Source organism: Oryzias latipes, chromosome 1, assembly GCF_002234675.1.
Source record: "Oryzias latipes chromosome 1, ASM223467v1".
Lineage (NCBI taxonomy): Eukaryota > Metazoa > Chordata > Actinopteri > Beloniformes > Adrianichthyidae > Oryzias > Oryzias latipes.
This window is the reverse complement of record NC_019859.2, coordinates 23,364,773-23,381,118: the sequence shown is the minus strand read 5'-3', so window position 1 is coordinate 23,381,118 and position 16,346 is coordinate 23,364,773. Positions and strand designations below refer to the sequence as shown.

General features: G+C 41.2%; 2 protein-coding genes across 4 annotated transcripts in view; both read right to left on the bottom strand.

Annotated features, from left to right (window-relative positions):
• gtf3c1 (general transcription factor IIIC subunit 1) overlaps nucleotides 1–16,346 on the bottom strand; it is a 45,845-nt gene that overhangs the window by 8,817 nt on the left and 20,682 nt on the right. For all 3 annotated transcript variants that reach the window (XM_004066086.4, XM_011477938.3, XM_023958627.1), the window contains exons 32-40: nucleotides 16,215–16,308; nucleotides 15,879–16,048; nucleotides 14,326–14,934; nucleotides 14,015–14,154; nucleotides 13,399–13,503; nucleotides 13,026–13,315; nucleotides 11,503–11,999; nucleotides 11,246–11,432; nucleotides 7,077–8,743 (exon numbers count right to left, since the gene is read on the bottom strand). In XM_004066086.4, the coding sequence (XP_004066134.2) occupies nucleotides 8,534–8,743; nucleotides 11,246–11,432; nucleotides 11,503–11,999; nucleotides 13,026–13,315; nucleotides 13,399–13,503; nucleotides 14,015–14,154; nucleotides 14,326–14,934; nucleotides 15,879–16,048; nucleotides 16,215–16,308 (2,302 nt within the window). In that variant the 3' untranslated portion in view covers nucleotides 7,077–8,533. The remainder of the gene's footprint in view (nucleotides 1–7,076; nucleotides 8,744–11,245; nucleotides 11,433–11,502; nucleotides 12,000–13,025; nucleotides 13,316–13,398; nucleotides 13,504–14,014; nucleotides 14,155–14,325; nucleotides 14,935–15,878; nucleotides 16,049–16,214; nucleotides 16,309–16,346) is intronic.
• LOC111947916 (intercellular adhesion molecule 1-like) lies at nucleotides 2,501–7,070 on the bottom strand. The gene is made up of 4 exons (XM_023958633.1): nucleotides 6,612–7,070; nucleotides 6,196–6,528; nucleotides 3,922–4,176; nucleotides 2,501–3,814 (listed from the first exon to the last, which is right to left on the bottom strand). Exons 1-4 carry the CDS (start codon nucleotides 6,934–6,936, stop codon nucleotides 3,630–3,632), a joined length of 1,098 nt encoding a protein of 365 aa, XP_023814401.1. The 5' UTR covers nucleotides 6,937–7,070; the 3' UTR covers nucleotides 2,501–3,629.

Below are 16,346 nucleotides of genomic sequence, written 5' to 3'. Positions count from 1 at the left end.
ACCTTTGGCTAAAGATGTCCTGTAAAGATTTAAGGTCAGTGAATCAGATCAAATCGAATTATTAAAAAAATTAAACAATATTATCAATTGTATCAGCAACCACAAAATATATGAATCAAATTGCTGTTATAACAAATCTTTAGATCCCTAATATATAGGTATCAGCTATGTGTGTGTGTCCTAAATGATGCCATTTAAGTTGCATAATCAGAAATACACATATTTGCTCTGACACATACAGGACACGACATTGCATCCATTACACTCTTTGAGTGCCGTGTGAGGAGACAGAATGGAAATCATGGATCAGCTATGAGTCAGTTTTGGGTTAAGCAGAAGTGAGAGGTGGAAGTGCATATTTCCTGTTCAGTTTGACAGCATTTAAATGTCAACACATTACTGGTAATTTGCAATGGTGTGATTCTTTACAGCAGAAAAAGATTTTGGTTTTCAGAGAATGAACTCATTGAAAAAAAATCATAATCCATCCAATCTATTTGTTAGGAGAAAATGTAAACCTTCAGTTTTTGAAGGAGCAAACAGCTTGACCTTGGTGTGATCTTTACTTTTTCAGTAAAATGGCAAATGTCTTTAAATGTAATCAGTGTTACAAACTTAAGGATTCTGTCAATTTTACAAAAGTAAAACTGCAATAAAATTGTAAGACTGGACATAGTTGGGCTACAAAGTGGTGTAGTGGTTAGTAAATAGAAATAAGTCCCTGGTTCATGTGTGGGTTTTCTCCTGACACTCCACTTCTTCCCACATCCCAACAAATCCACAGTGAAAACTGCACGATTCTGAATGATCCCAAGGAATCAATGGGAATATGAGTGTGTGTGATTGTGTGGCAACAGACTGCTGATTTTTCCCGGGTTTACCCCACCTTAGCCCAACGGTAGCAGGGATAGGCTCCAGCAGCTCCTTGACCACGAAAGAGGTTCTGCAGGTTCACAAAATGGTTGAATGGAGGATGTTTATGATGATCATTTTTCTGTTTGCCATCTTTTTGCCTTAGGTTTTTTTTTTTTTTTTGTAATAAACATTTGATCCAGAAGACAAGGTATCAGTAATTTAATCATTTTTGGAAAAATAACTCAAATACATTTGAGCTGTGACAATTTCACACATCAAGGAAACAAATTTATCTAGGAATTCAACACCAAAAGATTTTTGATACTGAAAATAAAATGGTTTTAAAAGACATCGCCATAAAAATATTTGCGACCACCCTGAAAACAAGGGATTTCCAAATACGTAAAAAATGAAGACATGACAGCCATATTTATTGTTCTTTTTATTTTCAAGAGATAGATAAACGTAGACCAAATTATCTTTAAAAAACGCAGCAACAGAAAAAAACAAAAAAATATGACAAAGCAAAGCCCAATAAAAATGCATAGCTGTCCTTACTAGCTGTAGAATGTTTCAGAATGAGCCGTACATTTTCCTCATAAGAAACCATGATAGGTCTAAGGCAGTGTTTTTCAACCTTTTTTGAGCCACAGCACACTTTAACATTGACAAAAATCCCGCGGCACACCAGCATTCAAAAAAAAAAAGGAGAAACTCAGTCTGTATTGATGTACAGCCCCTCCAAAATCTCATGTGCATTTTTTTGATAATTGTGGCAGAAAAAGCTGGAAGTTGCAGCTGTTTTTTTTTCTAAAAGATGTAATAAAAGTTACGTTAGAAGATTTAAAAACTGTTTGATTTGTGTTCGTTGTGGTTTCAAGACGTTAAGAGGAGAGACTCGTTGTGCGCCGAGACGCTCACGCTGTCACTTTTAACCCAATGCATCACGGGAGATGTAGTTCAATAATCCGGCGAAAGCAGAAAGACGAGCGTCTCTGAGCTTCATCGTTTTGTTCACTTGTTCCACGGTCTGACACCGGATTCTGTGGAAAGCTACACCGCTAAAGACGAGCTTTAGCTGGTATTTTTGTTGGAACTGAGAGACTTTATGAGCAGAATTCAGAACAAGGAAGTCAAGACTTTAGCCACTTCTGATTGGTTAGACTGAAGACATGTGATTAAGAATCCAAGAATGATTGGCGGAGACAGTTAAAGGGGCAGGACTTTTCCTAAAACAGATTAAGCTGCGGCTAAATCGCAGTACCGTCATTCTTATCAAAATGTCTTTAATAGAATCAAATAAACACAAAGAAAAAGTATTTTATGATCTTTCATATTCCTAATTTCTTTGTGTTTTATCAGGGCCTGTAAGGATGAACAAAGAGCTGATTTCCTGGAGATGGGAAATGTTTTTAGATCAATTAATGAGGGCAATTTTCCACGGCACACTTGACCATCTTCCACGGCACACTAGTGTGACGCGGCACACTGGTTGAAAAACACTGGTCTAAGGTTTCAGCCAAAGATACCACAAACACAAGCAAGCAGGATGAACGTGCAGAATAAGTCAAAGTTTATATTCAGAGTGAATATGATGAAAGCCTTTTTACATTTGAAATCCTTTTCCTAAATCTGCATTTTTTTCTTCTAAATTCTCTTTTAAAAATTCCAGCATTAAAGCTCATTCATAAATGCACAAAAGTTTTATTTTAAATGCCTCCCCCCCCTTTTTTAAAACTCAAAAAGCTGCTTCCTTTGCTACAGCTGATGAGCCAGGGACGAATGGGATCTCATCAGTATCAGTCTCTCCTTCTTTTGCATTTAAAATGTCGGATATTTATGAGAAGCTTCGGATGGAGTTACTAGAATAAAGTTTCAAGACAATCTTTCTGTAAACTTTAAGAAAAGGGAAAAAAAAGGTTTAACATTTGAGCAGCAAAAAACAAAGTTTACAACGTGGTTTCTGCTTTTTTCTTCAAATGAAGTCATCAACTTTTATGAACTGAAAGTTGCATGTCAGCAGTGCAAGACCAGGTGGAACAGTTAAGACATCAAGTAGGAAGAAAGAAGGTTATTTTGTTCACATTTTGCCAGAACTTATCTTTCTTGAAGGAATCATTTCAAAGTTTATGACTCACTAATAATCCCAAAACCAAAACACTATGTTTCTTCTAAAAGTTTACCCATGTCAGCAGAGTTTTACCGTAGCACACAGGTGTCAGGGAGGATCCCTTCCAGTGGTTAGGCATCAACATAAGGTTAAGTACTTAATCCTCCATTACACATGTGTTAGCAGTGGCAGACTTGGTAGTTTGGGGGCCCCAGGCGAACAATTACACGGGGCCCTCAGCAGTGGTTGTATTAATCATTTTTTAAATCCAAGACCTTCTTCATTAGCCACTTTTAGATAGCATCAGTGTCAAAAATCCAAAGGGATGCAAAAGGGATGATGGAAAATGTGGGCAGGGTTAATCTGCCCCAATGGTCCCATCTACAACTCAGAATTTCTAATTAACTAATGCTGCTCTGCAGAAACTAGAAAACAACAGAGTTTTTTTTCTATTTTGACTAAAAACAACATAAAAGGACCACTGGGAACACTTTTACCATAGGTCAAAAGATGATTGGAGTGGGACTTTAAATAGTAATAGGCGTGGACATTATTTTATACATACATATACCGTATGTGTTAAGTGCTCAGCTCAGGGGCCCCAAAGTGTTGGGGGCAACAGGCATTCTGGCTAGTGGTAAATCCACTCCTGTGGGTTAGCAGTTTACAAACTATAAGCTGAAGCCTGTAAAGAGACAAAAATCACAGAACACAGAATGATTTGATGAACCTGTAAACTGAACTGTGGTGTGACATCACTTGTTGGTCCAGAAGGAGTCGTCACAGTGCTTCTAGCTGTTGTGAAGCTTGAGTCTGCTTGAGGGGCCGCAGAGGAGGTGGCCTCCAAACCTGTGGAGGCAGACGGTTCAAAGACATTTCCATGAATGAAACATGGAGCAGCCATTTTTGGTTGATTACCGGTAGTTTTGTGTTTTTGTGGTGAGTCATTTACTTACTTTGGACTTTCACGTTAAAAAGCACACTGACTGTCTTGACACTGTTGCTGACAGTGCAATTGTACTGCCCTTCATGCTGAGAACTTGCAGTTTCAATGGTTAGAACTCCGTCATTAAAGTGAGGGCCCCTGAATGGAAGAGTCCAGATGTATGAGGGGTTGGGGTTTCCCACAGCCGAGCAGTTCAGACGGAGAGTTCCTTTTTCCTTGACTGTGATCTGATCTGGATTAACTGTTGCCTGCAGGTCAGGACCATCTGGTTGGGAATTCACAGAGAAGGAAATAAAGTTATACTATCAAAAAAAGGGGGGGGGGGGGAGTTTGATATTGTCAAAACAGAGCACTCAACTGCTGTTAAAAAATGCCACTTTCATGATATCACATTTAAGAATTGAGACTTACTAAAAGTTATCGGGGGAAAATGTGCAACTATCTCATCAAATTTCACAACATGGAATGTATCTAAATAAAAAAGGAGGATTTATAAAAGAAAATGTGATGCTTCTGTAGAGATCCACGACAACAGAACAGAAGAGAAATGCAGTCAGGAAGATTCTCTACAGGCACCACTTCCTTTAGGATTGTAGTCCGGAAGAGCTTTGATAAGTGAAGCGAGTCGGGGCCAGGCAGTCAGGACACGCATAAGTCAGGATGTCAGAAGGGCACAAAATGATGGACAGGCAGAGGTTGGGATACTGGCGAGACAACACGACTTAACCAGAACATAAAAAACCTCTGGAACAGGTGATCAACAACTAGGATCTGGCAGAGAAACAGAAGGAGCAGAAAACTTAAAAACCTGGCTAAATGGGTGCACGGCATGATCCTAGATGATTATTAGATGGAAAACAGCTGACACAGGAAGTTCATACATGATCATCCTCTTACAGGTGCTAAGGAACAGGACAACCTCCCATACTTTCAAGCACCGGCACCAAGTGGTCCACTGGGCTGATTTGGATGATAACACTTAAACTCCAAAATGAAAGCTGGATCCTAGATTAAACTGGAAGGGGCCTACAATGACTCCTCTGGGACCCACTTCTCACAGTCCTAGTTGGCCTACTCCACCCAAATAACGTTTCGGAACCAGGCAGATGGGTTTTAAGACTTGCCTCCAAATACTGAGATTGTCTCTGCCTGGCCATTGGTCTGAGGGGGAAACCCTGAGAAGAGACTGAAGGAAATGCAAAGAAGACAACAGAATTAAGACCAGAAGTTTGGGATGGATTAGAGACCTTGATCTGAAACAATATCTCTAATCCATGAGCCTGAACAAGCATTGCCACATGACCTCTGCAGTCTCTTTGACAGGTGGCAATTAGGAATGAGGGATAAAGTGCACCATTTTAGAAAAGTGGTCTACGACTGTCAGAATAACCAAATTGTCCTGTGAGATAGGACACCAGGACCATCTATGGAGGCATGAGACCATGGATGTTTGGGAATAGATGGTGGGGAACCTTGCAGGTTTTAGCTACAGCGTAGTTGCAACAGATTCTTTGACTTCTGATTATACATAAGGTCACCAAAGGTTGGAAGTGAAGCACAGAAGCATATTGGTCCGGGTCTCCCAGGGACATGAAGCAGGTCAGAAGGATGAGTAACTGAAGCATCAATAGCAGAAACCTTAAATAACTGGCTGAACAGGTGCATGCCGCGATTCTAGATAATAATAGAAAGGAAATAGCCGGAGCAGGAAGTCAATGCAGAGTCATCCTCTAACAGATGTAAGGGAGGAACATGACATGTGAGTCAGATCTTAAAGAGTCTTTAAGCGTCCTCTTAAAAAAAAGTCCAAAAATATTTGTGCAAAAAGTGCTGAAATGACAGGCAGTCACAAAGTTCAGGATTTGGGTTTTCCTTTTTTACTACAGGCACTGAGTCATTACCTCTTACACAACTCCTTTTGTGAATTGTAAGGTTAAAAAAGCCCTCTAGACTATTACAAACATGTACTTTTGTGGTGTCAAAAATACAGAGTTGCCCTTCCTGACACAGGATACACGGTCATGTGTAAGGAAGGGCAGTCAGTAAAACTCCATGCCTAACCACCTGTGGCGACACCAGACAGGATAAGACTAAAGGTGAACGACATGAATTGTAAAGCAGTTCCTGAACTTTAACTGTCAGGTTTTTTTTTAATCACTTTTTTAAACTGCATTTTTTCTGAAAAATTCTGTTTACTAACATAGAATAATTAAAATATTAGATTTAAAATAATTAATAGAAGTGGATTTTACAACACTTGATAATGGATTTTCCTTTGACTTACAGTGGACTGTTGCAGTGAGACTCTGTGACCTGACCACTAAGGGGCGCTGTGGTCCTTCAGGTCCTAGTTCCAGCTTGGCTCCACATGAGAACTGGGCTCCATCATCTTCTTTGGTGGCGTTAAGGCTGAGACTGAAGGAGCCATTCTCTGGTTTCCTTGAAGTTGTTCTGGAGTACTGTGCTTTGCCTAGTTCTGTCTGTCCTCTGTAGAAGGTCACAGTCAGGTTCTCAGCAGGAGCCACATCCCCTACTTCACACACAAGGTTGTACTGACTCTTCTCAAGCATTGGCCCAGAATGGTTTAAAACAGAGATGGACACGTTTGTTGGCATTTCTGAGAAACCAGGAAATCACAAATAAATGTTCAGCAAACACCATCAGAGTTCAAATTGAGACATTTTCAAAGATTGTACTTACGGTACAGAGTGACCTTCAGTGTGCTACAACACTGAGTTCCATTGTGATCAATATAATAGCAGATGGGATCACTCTTCCATTCAGTCAAGCTGCTAACTTTCCACTTTAATGTGCTTCCATTTTTTTCTTTATATCCAGAGGCTTCCAAATTAGCGAGACTTTCATCACAGTCAGACTGGCATGCTACACACGTGGCAAAGGCTGGATCTCCATACTTCACCACCAGTGAGGACGGAGTGAACACCGGCTTATCGGGACAGGTATAATCTATAGAGGGAGGGAAAGATAGTAGTCGAGTGCTGTCAGTTCCGATCATTTTGTCCATAATTTATGATGCTGTGGTTCTGTTTTAGCTCAATACCAGAAAAATAAAACAACAAAAGCTGCTTGATCCTCTCAAATCAAATAGCATCAATAGCTACCAGACGAAGCATTGCAGATCCAAAGGAAGGGAGCATTACTCACCACAGCTAGAAACAAAGCAGATGCACTGCAAACTCACAACAAACAGAGAAAAACAAAAAGGCATTTTCTTTGTCTTTTAGAGCAAAAACAAACCTCCAACAGAAAGTCTGCGTTGATCTGAAATGGAAGCCTTTGCCTCTTTCATTTAATTGTCAGTTGAACAATGGTTGGCCCCACATAACAGCCTAAAACACAGAGCATCCTGTTTTCATTCCTCACATCCCCTCTGCCCCCCTGACAGGCACGTTAGTTGGAATGGTCTTTGGAAAACTTGAAAGTCCTTTTTTGTTTGTTTCCAGGTCAGGTTTGGGTGTGGAGGTTGCTCCTTGTAATTTTAGCATTGAAGAATGGAAAAAAAACAAAAGAGGAATTGATGAAAAACTGACAAACACAACACACCAAAACTGGAAGATCACACCAGAGTGTTCACAAAAGGCACAGGACGTACACACATGATGCATTACGTGCAAAAGGTTAAGAAATGCTTAATGTCCTTAAGAAAACACCAAGGACATCTATAATCATAATCACATGTTTGCAGCAGAGGGAGAACCATGCAAAAGCTTCATCAGGGTACATCAATTTGAAAGCTCAGGTTGAGGAAAGACAGGTTCATAATGGAGTCAGATTGTGCCAGATGGCTGTTATTTCCGTCCTGAGCCCCCTGGTTTCCCAGATTCCTGGAATTGTTCTCAGATTTGAATTCTATGCGGCCTTTTTACAGCCAACCAGTGTTTTTTTCTTGCTCTTTGACAAACAACATTCAAAATATCAGATAGACCACTATAGAGCTTTGTCAAAAAGATCTTTGGTTTTGATGCAAAGTTTGGAATTAGAACTGGAGAGGAAGCATGTAGGCGACACTAAATCCAAAATCAACTTTTCCTCTTTGGCTCCTAGTAGGGATTTTCCCTCTGCTGGCCAGAATTATAGTGGGGGGGAAATGCATTTAAGCTCTTTGTTTCTCCTGAGAATAATTATGGAATTCAACTTTTGCCATATTAAAACATTTAATATGATGTTTACTGTAGCTACTCTACCTAAAGCAAAAACCTTAGTGATTATTGCGGAAGCTGGAAATAGCTGGAAAATAAATTCAGGCATCAAGGGTTTAACCTTTTGTACTCTCTGAGCTCACCCCAACACACAGTAAACAAAAATTCACTCCTATTTGCTTTCTATTTTGATTTATACATTTTTCATTGATCTTGTTCTAAAACATAAAAACTCAATTTTTGTGACTTTTGCAGCAAAAAGTAAATAAAATATATTGCTCAGAAATAAAGTAATAGTAAACATCAGCAATGTTACAACTTTAAATGTTTGTTTTTGAGCAAAAACTAATGCAAGTCAGCAATAATTATTTTTTTTATTTCAAACAGAAACACAATAACACAGTTTTTAAAAATATTCCCAGTGAAAGAAAAACTACACAATTGTAACGGTGAACTTGCTGATCAACAACAGTCGTTCCAGTGCCGTTCGTTGGGCAACACCTGACTGAGTCTCAGGCAGCAGCTGATGGTGGGCTCATAAAACACCTCGTCTGGTTCCCCAACTTCCCCTGCTCTGTTTGTTCTTGACTGGTGAGCAGAACGGCTAAACAGTGAGGGTTTGGGCTCTTTCACCAAACTTTTCTTTACCACGCACCCCAACTCCACGAGCGCCTGCAGAGAAAACCATTCAGGTTAGTTCACCTTTATCAGCATACTTTGGTTTACAGACTGACAAAAAAAAAATCATTTTGACTGGATTTCCCTTTAAAAACTTAAAGACCCACTCCAATGAAAATCATGTATTTGGTTTTTAACCATGTTCTTGTAGTTTTTTTTTTTGATGGTGAAAATTAAGATTAAAACTGCGCTGCTAAGTATTTCTTCATTCAAATTGTTGAGAATCAGGAGCAGATGTTTGAAAAAGCTTTTAGCAGTGATGTAGAAAATACGCTGTGCGGTCACGGTTCAATGCTCCGATGCATCGATCTACAGACAAACAGATCCAAGTGCGTCTTTGTTTTCCTCGTCAGAGCTGACATCTGGCCTAAAGCTGTACGGCTGGATAGATCCAATACTGCTCGTCATTTTTGGTGCACTGCTAATACTAGGTTGAAGGTTTGAGGTTCTGTAAGCTTGTGGAAGAGCGTGCAAACAGATGGGTGACAGGAAGTGGGGACGGGGTTGCTCCATGCCAACGGTTACGCTCTCAACTCAGAGGAATTTTTAATGAACTCCTGCCGCTCTGTGGAAACTATGTCCTAGAAAACAACACAGGTTTTTTTTTATTTTTCCCTGAAAATGACAATCAATCAAAAGATGACTGAGAACGCTTTTACAATAGATCAAAAGATGATGGAGAGGGTCTTAATGAGATTTCCACAGATCGATCTGTTCATCACTTTTGCTTCAAACCTCCCAAAAAGCAGAAAAAATACTAAGAATAATACACTTCTTTTTGCAGCAAACTCTTTAGTACAGGGGTCGGGAACCTATGGCTCGCGAGCCATATATGGCTCTTTTGATGGTCACATGTGGCTCGCAGACAAATCTTTAATACTTTTTTTTTTTTCATTAGACCAGTCCTTCTCGGGCACGATGCGATGCCAGAGGCGCGCAGTAGTAGCGGTGCTTGGAGAGAAAACTATCAGTTTACTATAATCTATTACTTCATAGAGTTGGTACCACCCGGAAACCTGTGAATTGCCGTGCCTAAAACGGCGCGCTCCCGTCTCTGAGGAAGAGCGCGCAGTTGAGGGGACGGGATGTGTGAGGAAGAGGGGGGGGGGCAGCAGGTGAATCGCGCAGGGATGGTAAAAACGTAAACCCGCTGCCCGTCACTCACTGCAGCGTGTGAGTGTGTGTTTGGCTCCATGTCTGCATGTGAGCAGTCTGTCTCACATCTACAGAACATTCAGACCTAAGATCCCGTTTAAAGTATCAACGCCTGCATGAAGCAGAAACTCACCACGTATCAACCAGACCAGACCATCAGCAAAACTACCACGAGAAATACTCATCATTTATTAGCAACAGCATAACAATGTTATTAAAAAGAATCCACAGACTTATTGTACTTTAAAAGTGTTGAAAAAGATTTCACACTAGTTGGTTTAAAGGCATAGGTATGCGTTTGTGAACACTATCTGTTTTGTGTACATGTTGACATGTGAACATTTTTTGCAGCTAGCAGGTGTGTTGATAACATTTGAGTGTGTGTGGACAGGCCCCGCCCTTTTTGTACTGCATTTGAACCGTACCGTAATGATAAACAACCAGTAAACCTGTCTGCTCCATGCTGCTTCATGGTCTTACCCCCCCTCTCACTATCACCCCCCCCCCCTCTGACATCCCTCTCTCTTCTTCCCTTCTTTCCTTTTCCGTCCGGTCCAACATCAAAGATTTTCAATCATGGTTGAAATGAATAAAGTTTGGCCTCAATTACAAAAGGGGTTTATTCAGTCATACCTTTGGTTTGTCTGAAGATGAATAACCCCTCTTGTTAAAGTAAAATATGTCCAACACAAGAGGCCCTCAGCTCTCATCTGCCTGCCTAGCTGTTGGACAGGACAAGTTAAAAAATAAATAAATAAATAAAAGTGTTGAAATTACATCAAATACACACATTCATTTGTATTTTTAGTTTTAGACATATTGTCGCGGACTGAGTTTAACTTGGCTGTTGGGCCGCGTTATAAGTTCTGGAGTTCATTGAACGCATCGAGCAGAGATCTGATTGGCTCTCAGTTCTGTCGCTCAGCTTGTTAGGTAGTTTGGACCAATGGGGTTCACCTATGGGCCGAATAAGGGAAATGGGAGGGCTGGAGCGGGAGGGGGGAATATAAAGTTGGGAGAAGCGCTCTCATCTTGGCGGGAGAGAATAAGGAGTTGCTGAATTAATTGTACGGCGTTTGTTAGGGGTCTGCATTAACCAGAATAAAAAACCCTAAAAGAGGTTAAGTCTCCGTGCCTCAGTGTGGGAAAGGGACACTACATAATTGTATGGCTCTTTGGAAATGACATTCAAAAATATGTGGCGTTTATGGCTCTCTTGGCCAAAAAGGTTCCCGACCCCTGCTTTAGTAGAATGATTGGGGGATGCCCAAACGTATATGCAACCCCACCCAGCTTGATAATAAAGCTCGAAGCTTTCAGAAATCTGAAAGAGTGAAGTACCTGCACAAGGTCCAACACTGCGACTGGCTGCAGCACAGTCCTGTAATGCTCCAGCAGAGCCTGCTGCGTGAGTCCTGGCTGAGACATGATGTGGTACAGGAGACCTTCCAACATGCCCTTACACACGGCTCGGTTCACGCTGCCGTCAATTAGGCGCCATGGCCGGCTGATGAAGCTCAGGCTCTCCCTGCGAGGAGTAAGCAGGATGAATAAAAAGGCTACATCATTTTCTAAGTGTCATAAAAGCAAATTCTTACTCTTCCTTATCTTGTGGAGAACATTCCTCTTCAAGTTTTTCCCTCCTGTCCTTTCTGGTGTTTGACTCACTCAACTGATCCACCTGCTTCCTGGTTTCCAGCACCTCCTTCCCAACCTCTTCCTGTTCATCCATAAGCTGAGCCTGGGCTACTTCCTGCTCTTCAGCTCCCTCAGACTTCTCCAGCTGTTCTTCCAGTTTCTCCTCTTCATTGGGTTTCTCTCCTGCGTCCACGTTCACCGCGTCTGCTCCGTTTTCTTGGTGCACAGCAGGTCTTTTTGATGGTGGTCCTTCCCGATGCTGTTCTCTGCTGCTTCTTTTACGAAGGAAGGGGATGTTGTGCTGGCCCTTCATAAAGGGGGGCTTCTCTGAGGGTGAGTGGGGCACAGGGGGATGCTGGGAGTTCACAGTGAGCAGCCACGGTTCAGCGTGCTGCATCAGCACCCACCTCACACCCAGACCTCCAACTCTGACCAGCTGGCCTCCTTCCTGTAAATCCTGAAGGACACAGAGATTGAAGCTGGACGTCAAAACTGAAATACGGAGCTGATCACCGTTCTGATGTACATGTTCTTCACTTGACATCATTTCAAGAAATTGATTTCATTTTTTCTTTTTTTCTGCAAAATTTGTTTTGTTTAGTAATAAAAAAGTTTACCAAAAACTAGCAGTTTACAGTGGACAAAAGTGGAGCTTCAGCTTTGACATTTGGGGTTTGTACATCAAAAATTACCAAAAGAAAAGTTCTCGCCTTAAAAAACAACAAGAACAGGAGACAGGAAATGGAAAAATCCATTCATGACCTTGATTTATGAATTTCGCCTTGTGGCATTTTTTGAACCGTACCCCACATAAAAATATCCGATTTTTTTCAGCATTCAGATTTTTTTACACTTTAGCACATCTGATGCTTCAAGAAAATGAATTTACTAAAAAAAAAAAAAAAAAAAATCATAAAAAACGGTCTGTTTTTAATGTCACAAGAGTTTAAATATTTAATTATTTAGATTTCTGAGGGGAAAAATAATTCAGTGCAGACAGAAAGGTTATGATTTTTTCTGTCAATCTGTAATGGTCTGAAATCTTTGAGGACTACTACAAAATAAAAGCCAAGACATAGAAATGTGCTCTTATTTTGTTAGCAGATAAGAGTACACTTTTTCAAGTAGAAGTGTATAAGACAAACAAAGGCATGTATTATGAAACCTAAACGCCCAGCCAGGAGACAGAAGAGGAGCCTTCGCCTTCCAAAAAAAGAAAGCTACATTTAATAGACATTACTTCTTTTTTGCACCATGAGTGTGGAAAGGGGAGAGGATGATGACACCTGTGTGATGTACAAAGTTATGCGTGTCAAAATAAAAGCTTAGGATTCGTATCATCATGTCTGTTCCTCCTTCATCGTAGTTTTGCGACAACAATCATCCGCCCACATTTGAAAGACCGGTCCGTTACAGTTTTGTGTGACGTCATACCGGTCCGTAACGTTAAAAAGGTTGGGGACCACTGCTCTAAAGAGTTTACCTTCAGATAAAGCTGCAGGGTTGTGGAGCGTCCCGACTGTGGCTCCAGCAGGTCCATGAAAACCCTGTAGATCTCACGTTCATCCAATCCCTTTTCCCCAGCTTCGTCCAAGCTTATCCTGAGTCGGGCGCACGCTTCAATGTCCTGCTGTGTGTATCCTTTTTCCTGGATCAGCACGCCGTTGCACTCCTCTGCGCTCAGTATACGACAGCAAGGGGAGCGGACGTGTCTGGTGAGGATGCGAGGCAGCAGGGAAGGCCCGCATTTAGTGAGGTCCAGGGAAGGAGAATCTAAGACGAGGAGAAGAAACGCAAAAGGCTGATTTTGTGCAGATCTAATGTTCTGATTGGATCAGGAGTGGGTTAAAACTTACTCTCCTCTGTGAACAGACGATGAGATGGAGTGCTGCGCAGCTGTAACCTTAGAGTACACGACTCGACCACGATGTTATCATTGGTGCTTAGGTTACGCATTTTAACTGGAAAAACAAAACAGCAATGCTTTATGAATGTGAGCAAATGATCTTAAATCATCAATTCATTATGAACAGGTAAAAACTGTCCCCAAAAATAAAAGAGTGATTGAAATGTTGTTGGTTAAAACCTTTAAAGATGTACATCTATAACCAGAAAGGCAGGAAAATAGTCAAAATTGTCTATATCTTAATGCAACAGAGGACGTATGTAGCAGACAAAAGCACCAGCATTTTTACATTAGACTTACTGCATGACTTAAAACTGCAAATTTAGATTTGCAGAACTTCAGAACATATAGTTCTTTTTTTTCTTAAAGACATTTTATACTTCCATTTTGATAGTTAAGGGAAAACCTACATCCCATTTTAATTTTGAGGGTCAATGATTTAAACCACCTGCAGACGTTTTGCAGGGGATGAAGATAAAACTCTCTAAAGTTAAGGCAAACTGAAAGCTAAAAATAAAATAAAAACAATCCGTGGACCTTAGCGCACACTTTGAATGATTCCGTACCGATACCAGGTGAGTAGTAGCCCTGCATCATCAGGTAGTTGGTGTGTGACGCCTGGTGTGCTGTAACTTGGAGCTTTTTTCTCCCTTCATTGTCCCCATCTTCATCTTCATCATCATCTTCTTCTTCCAATGCAGCCATACTGAAAAGAAAAAAAAATCTTGGTCTATATATATTTCATCATGTTTCGTTCGTCATGTTTGCTATTAGTGTGATTCTGATGAAAATGTTCAGGTTTTTTGTCAATTGTGTTGCATATTCACAAAAGTTTGTGTCAAAAACAACACACTGTACAGGTTTAAAGCCATCGCACCTCTTTACAAAATCGTTGTCCACCAGGGTGCTGTCAACCACCACGATGGGCTTAGGAATGGACACGTGCACACTCAGGAGCCCCAGAGTCATCAGGCTGAGCGAAGCCACACAGGCTCCCCCTGGAGAGCTGAGCGAGAACTGCAGCATGTCTGACGCATCTGAGGGAGGATGAGGAGCTTGAACGACTGGCGATTCAGGCGGACCGTCTCCGCGCTCGCCACTCAATGGAGCATCATCCGATCCAGTTGTCAGCGCACCAGCTTGGCTTTCTGGAGATTCTGACATGCGCGTTTCCTCTGTTTTTTCCTCGTTCACACCTGCCACCTTCAGTTCCTCCTTTTCCTCTACTCTTCTTTGATCGTCTTCTCCTTCCTTGAAGGATTCAGCATTCGTAGCCGCTGGATGTTGAACCTTTTTGTCGTCCAGACTTTTTTTTGCTGATTCCGCCTTTCTTTCTGACGTTTCCTCCCCACTCCGAGACCTACTCTCTGTTTCATGGTAGAAGGTCGTGGCAGGCCTCTCATCTCCAGTTTTGTAGGTAAGAAGACTCCTCAAGAAGCAGAAGGATTCGGTGCACAGTGATTGAGGAAAGCGCCATGAAAACCACCTGAGAAGATGCAAGAAAATAAGCTGCAGCTAAGACGTTCTTCAAATTTGCAAAGATGAAGTTAATAAATACTATGACTACAACTCAAAGATTGTTCGAGGCATCACAGTTTGAGACACACAAAAGTGAGTGTGTTTTGTCCGTAAAGGATGAATACATAACCTTTTAAAAAACATCATTGTTATTTCTCGTGCGTTAGTTTATTTTATGATAGTTTTTTTTCCAATAAAATGAATTTAAAATGAGTTTGAAGCACCCAAGACAATTCGCTTAGTGGGGATTTCTATGTTTTGGCAATCCAGTGTTGGGGTTAACGGATTACAAAGGAGAGCGCCTGAATGTTTCAAAATGCTTTATTTCATTCTTTCTGACAGTCTGCACTGCAGCACTGCATATCTGTTTTTACACACACTGAATCAAACCCGTATTTCACCACTTTTTGCCACGATCTCGATTTTTTTGCGGAGTATTGTACATGTACATTATTTTTTCTCATGCATGTTTGCACTGACCAGTGAGCGGCTCTCATTTCACTGTATGCGCGTGTGATGCGAATTGTACATGTGTATAGTGACAATGAAGGCATTCTATTCTATTCTATTCTTCTATGTCCGTTTTATCCATCAGGTCGGTGAATTTGATTATTTTGCTGTGAAGTCCAGCCGAACTCCTGCTCGCGTTGCTTTCGGCAGTTTGACTAAAGCTCCACTGACCCTCGTGGCTTCATCCTTTCTTACCTGAACCCCCCCACAATAGCTGGAAAGGTTCAATGATTGGCCACAATTGTACAGCAAAGCTAAATAGAATGCAAGTGATTGACATGTCTAAAACGGAGCACTAAAATCCATGTTTTTCTTCTGTACCACTAACTAGCTCCATATCCATTAGCAGCTTTACAAACTTTGGCACCGAGTTTCAGTATCCCGTGGCGTCTAGTGGCGTACCTGTAGAAGGACTGGGACAGCTGGTAGGACATGGGCAGAATAGGCATGCCTCGGCTTTTCTTCACGGATGTCTTTTGAAGGCGGCGGCGGTTGATCAGACGTCTTTTCCTGCACTGGAGGAACACTCGACACAGCAGCTCCTGGTCGTATTTGTTGTACATGTGAAACGTCTACAAAACAATTCAGATGAACATTTTTTATGCTTGAGAGTCAAACAAAATAATTGAATTTTGGGGTACAACTTTAAAATTCTACAAACAAAAGAAATACTAACTCCAGCTGTAAACCGTTTGTGTTTCTCTTGAGCTTTAAAGATTTTAGAACGGTAGACGGTACCTGAAAAGATCTGGAAGACTTCATTTGGGCGCTGGTCATAGCCAGGGTGCTCTGGATCAAGTTATGCAGAACTATGGTATGAATGTCCATTTGGCTGTAGGAGAAACAAACCAACAGGAAGCAGGAGAATCA

Bases quoted from the DNA above. Each gene is read 5' to 3' on its own strand.
- LOC111947916 (XM_023958633.1), bottom strand. From the start codon at position 6,936: ATGGACAAAATGATCGGAACTGACAGCACTCGACTACTATCTTTCCCT. The intron at 4,177-6,195 runs GTAAGTCAAAGG...ATTCCCAACCAG, and splicing joins TCTCACTGCAACAGTCCACT to ATGGTCCTGACCTGCAGGCA. The intron at 3,815-3,921 runs GTAAGTAAATGA...CTGCCTCCACAG, and splicing joins TTTTAACGTGAAAGTCCAAA to GTTTGGAGGCCACCTCCTCT.